The sequence below is a fragment of the Octopus bimaculoides genome, chromosome 4, assembly GCF_001194135.2.
Source record: "Octopus bimaculoides isolate UCB-OBI-ISO-001 chromosome 4, ASM119413v2, whole genome shotgun sequence".
Classification (NCBI taxonomy): Eukaryota; Metazoa; Mollusca; class Cephalopoda; order Octopoda; family Octopodidae; genus Octopus; species Octopus bimaculoides.
In genome coordinates, this window is record NC_068984.1 from 123158154 (window position 1) to 123160653 (window position 2500).

The 2500-nt window shown below is 36.2% G+C and overlaps 1 protein-coding gene across 1 annotated transcript in view; it reads left to right on the forward strand.

The window, feature by feature from the left end:
* Positions 1 to 2500, forward strand: part of LOC106881187 (tetratricopeptide repeat protein 7B) — a 44940-nt gene that overhangs the window by 25016 nt on the left and 17424 nt on the right. The window contains exon 3 of the mRNA XM_014931479.2: positions 2056 to 2218. Coding sequence (XP_014786965.1) covers positions 2056 to 2218 — 163 coding nt within the window. The remainder of the gene's footprint in view (positions 1 to 2055; positions 2219 to 2500) is intronic.

Genomic DNA, 2500 nt, shown 5'->3' on the forward strand with positions numbered 1-2500 from the left:
TATTATTATTATTATTATTATTATCATCATTGCCTTTGCACAGCTTCTAATGCTGGAGATGTACTATGGTGTCAGCTGTTCCCTACCAGTGAACTAAAGTAACACCTCTTATTTTTCGAGCACCTTCCAGAGTATTCGAGCAGTTCCAAGCAGTGCTGTTTTCTGCAAGTGCTCCACCCTTATTGCAGCCCCTATTTGTTCCACGTACTTCTTGAGATTTTTGCTCACTGTTCCCAGCTCTGACAATTATTGGTACTACTGCTACTTTTTTCATCAACCACAACTGCTTAACTTCCCAAGCTAACCTGTCATACATATCTCTTGACTTTTCTTTCTTCCTTATCACATACTTTGTTGTCAGCGTTTTCTTTCTCAGGGCGTGCTATATCTATGATCCAGCATAGTTTGTTTTATTATTATTATTTGTCATTGATGCTTCTGTAACTTTCTTTTTTCTAGGTAGTAGTGTTGGCCCTATACAAATCCATTTTTACCTTTGGGAAGAGGTGGTTCATATTAATCTGGCCTCTATTCTTTAACCTGTCCAACATGGGAGGCCCTACTAGGAGCTTGTACTTTTTTGGCACAGCTCTCAAGGTCATTGAGGTACACAAGCACCCCACTACAACAATGATTGGACCTAGGGGTGAATTCCTATAAACTAGTCCGACAATATTTGGGAAAGAGAAACACCATCAAGGACAGTGGTGACAGTATTGAAGGAGACTTAAGTTCATAGTCACTTTTGTGTCACAATATGAATGGGTGTTCAGTACTGACATAACTTTTGGTGATATGCAGGCAGGTGGTATGATTGTGGACATACAGTTCCTCATGTTCCTGCAAGGTGGCAAAGCAATACTGGTATTATGTCTTCTACAGAGTATTGAGAAGGTGGCCTTAAAACTTGGTAACCAGGGTAGAAACCCAGCTGCTACAGATATGTTAGTGAAAGCCATTTACAACCTTTCTGTGTAGACAGCTTAAAAGGATAAAAACAATAGTAACAAAGCATGGAGGTTGCTGATCCTAAGCGGTTACTAAGGTCATGAGAAAAAAAAATCACCCTGTCTTCATTGTCAGGAGCTAACCAAGAGACCTAAGACCTAAGAAATTTTCTCAGTCACAACTGGCAGCGAATAAACAAGGGGAAATAAATCAAGAAATTGTGATCGTTGCTAAACATTTGCTGTCAATGAAAATTACTAGTTGGTAACATATTTTGTTGTCTGAAGATTTCTTAGCAAAAAGCTTCTATCCTGTGTGTGTGTGGATCTTGGTTTCAGGTATGTATATGTGTGCTGTAAATGGAAAATACTAGTCATCATACAATGACCTTTTCTATACTGCAGTCACAGCATGGTTCTGAGTTTTAATATACTATAACCTGTTGCCTGTGATGTAAATTATCGATAACTTTAGATTCATCAGTTGTAATGATACCGAGAACTTTCTATTGAGTTGAGCAGTGTTGGTTGAGCATGTTATTCAAAGTGTTCAGACATATTTTGTTACATCTCGAACTAGTACTTTGTAGTTGGTGGTTCTTCTTTCTGTATCCAACTTCTTTGTAATTACATACAGTATTCCCAGCCTCTGTGAAACTCTTTCACTGATGTTTGCTTATGCAGTTAACTTAAAAAAGCTCCTTAACCCTTTCATTACTGTATTTATTTTGAGATGCTCTGTGTTTCTTTCAATTATTTTAAATATAACAAAGAATTTAGTAAAACGACTTAGTTATCATTAAGCTAGTGTTAAGAACATAAATTGTGACTAAGGTTTGGTGGAAGATTTTAATTTAAAACTTATGAAAACAAAACATTTGTACTACAGAGCCAGAGCTGGTTTCAGCCGGGTTGGTAACGAAAGGGTTAAACAAGTATTTGCACTCACACGAACTTGCTGTTGATGATAATATCTTGAATTTGAAATTCCTTTTTCATAACCTGCTTATAATTCTCAAAGTGCAATTTGAGGTTTGACAAACTTTATAATACCTTTGTAAAACTATTTTCTGAATATAAAATTTAAGACTGCTTGTCTTCATTTCAGTTCAAATTCGATGCTCAACTTTTATTAGTCAAAATCCACTACTGTCGTGGCAATTATACTGGTGCTTATGCTTTATTGGAAAAAGCTGATATTGATAACATCACTATTAAGTCTCCCTCAATCCGGTTTCTACGGATTTTAGCCGAAGGCTATGCTATTAAAGGTAAGTAACATATTTTATTTGTTGGTTGAGCTGATTGCCTTATCTCACTTTCAATGTCTTCTGTTTTTCCACCGTAAGCCATTGTTTAAATATTGTTACACGAAGGATAGAAGGAAATCAACTTATGAATTGAAAGATCCAGTCTTCAGTAACACAATAGGGCAGAATTCATTATGCAGAAATATGTATCCAAAGTCTTTAGCAAAATAATGAACCACTTGTTAATTTTCCCATTTTACTAATGCACGGATTACTGAAGGTGTTCCTACCCTGTGGTACTAA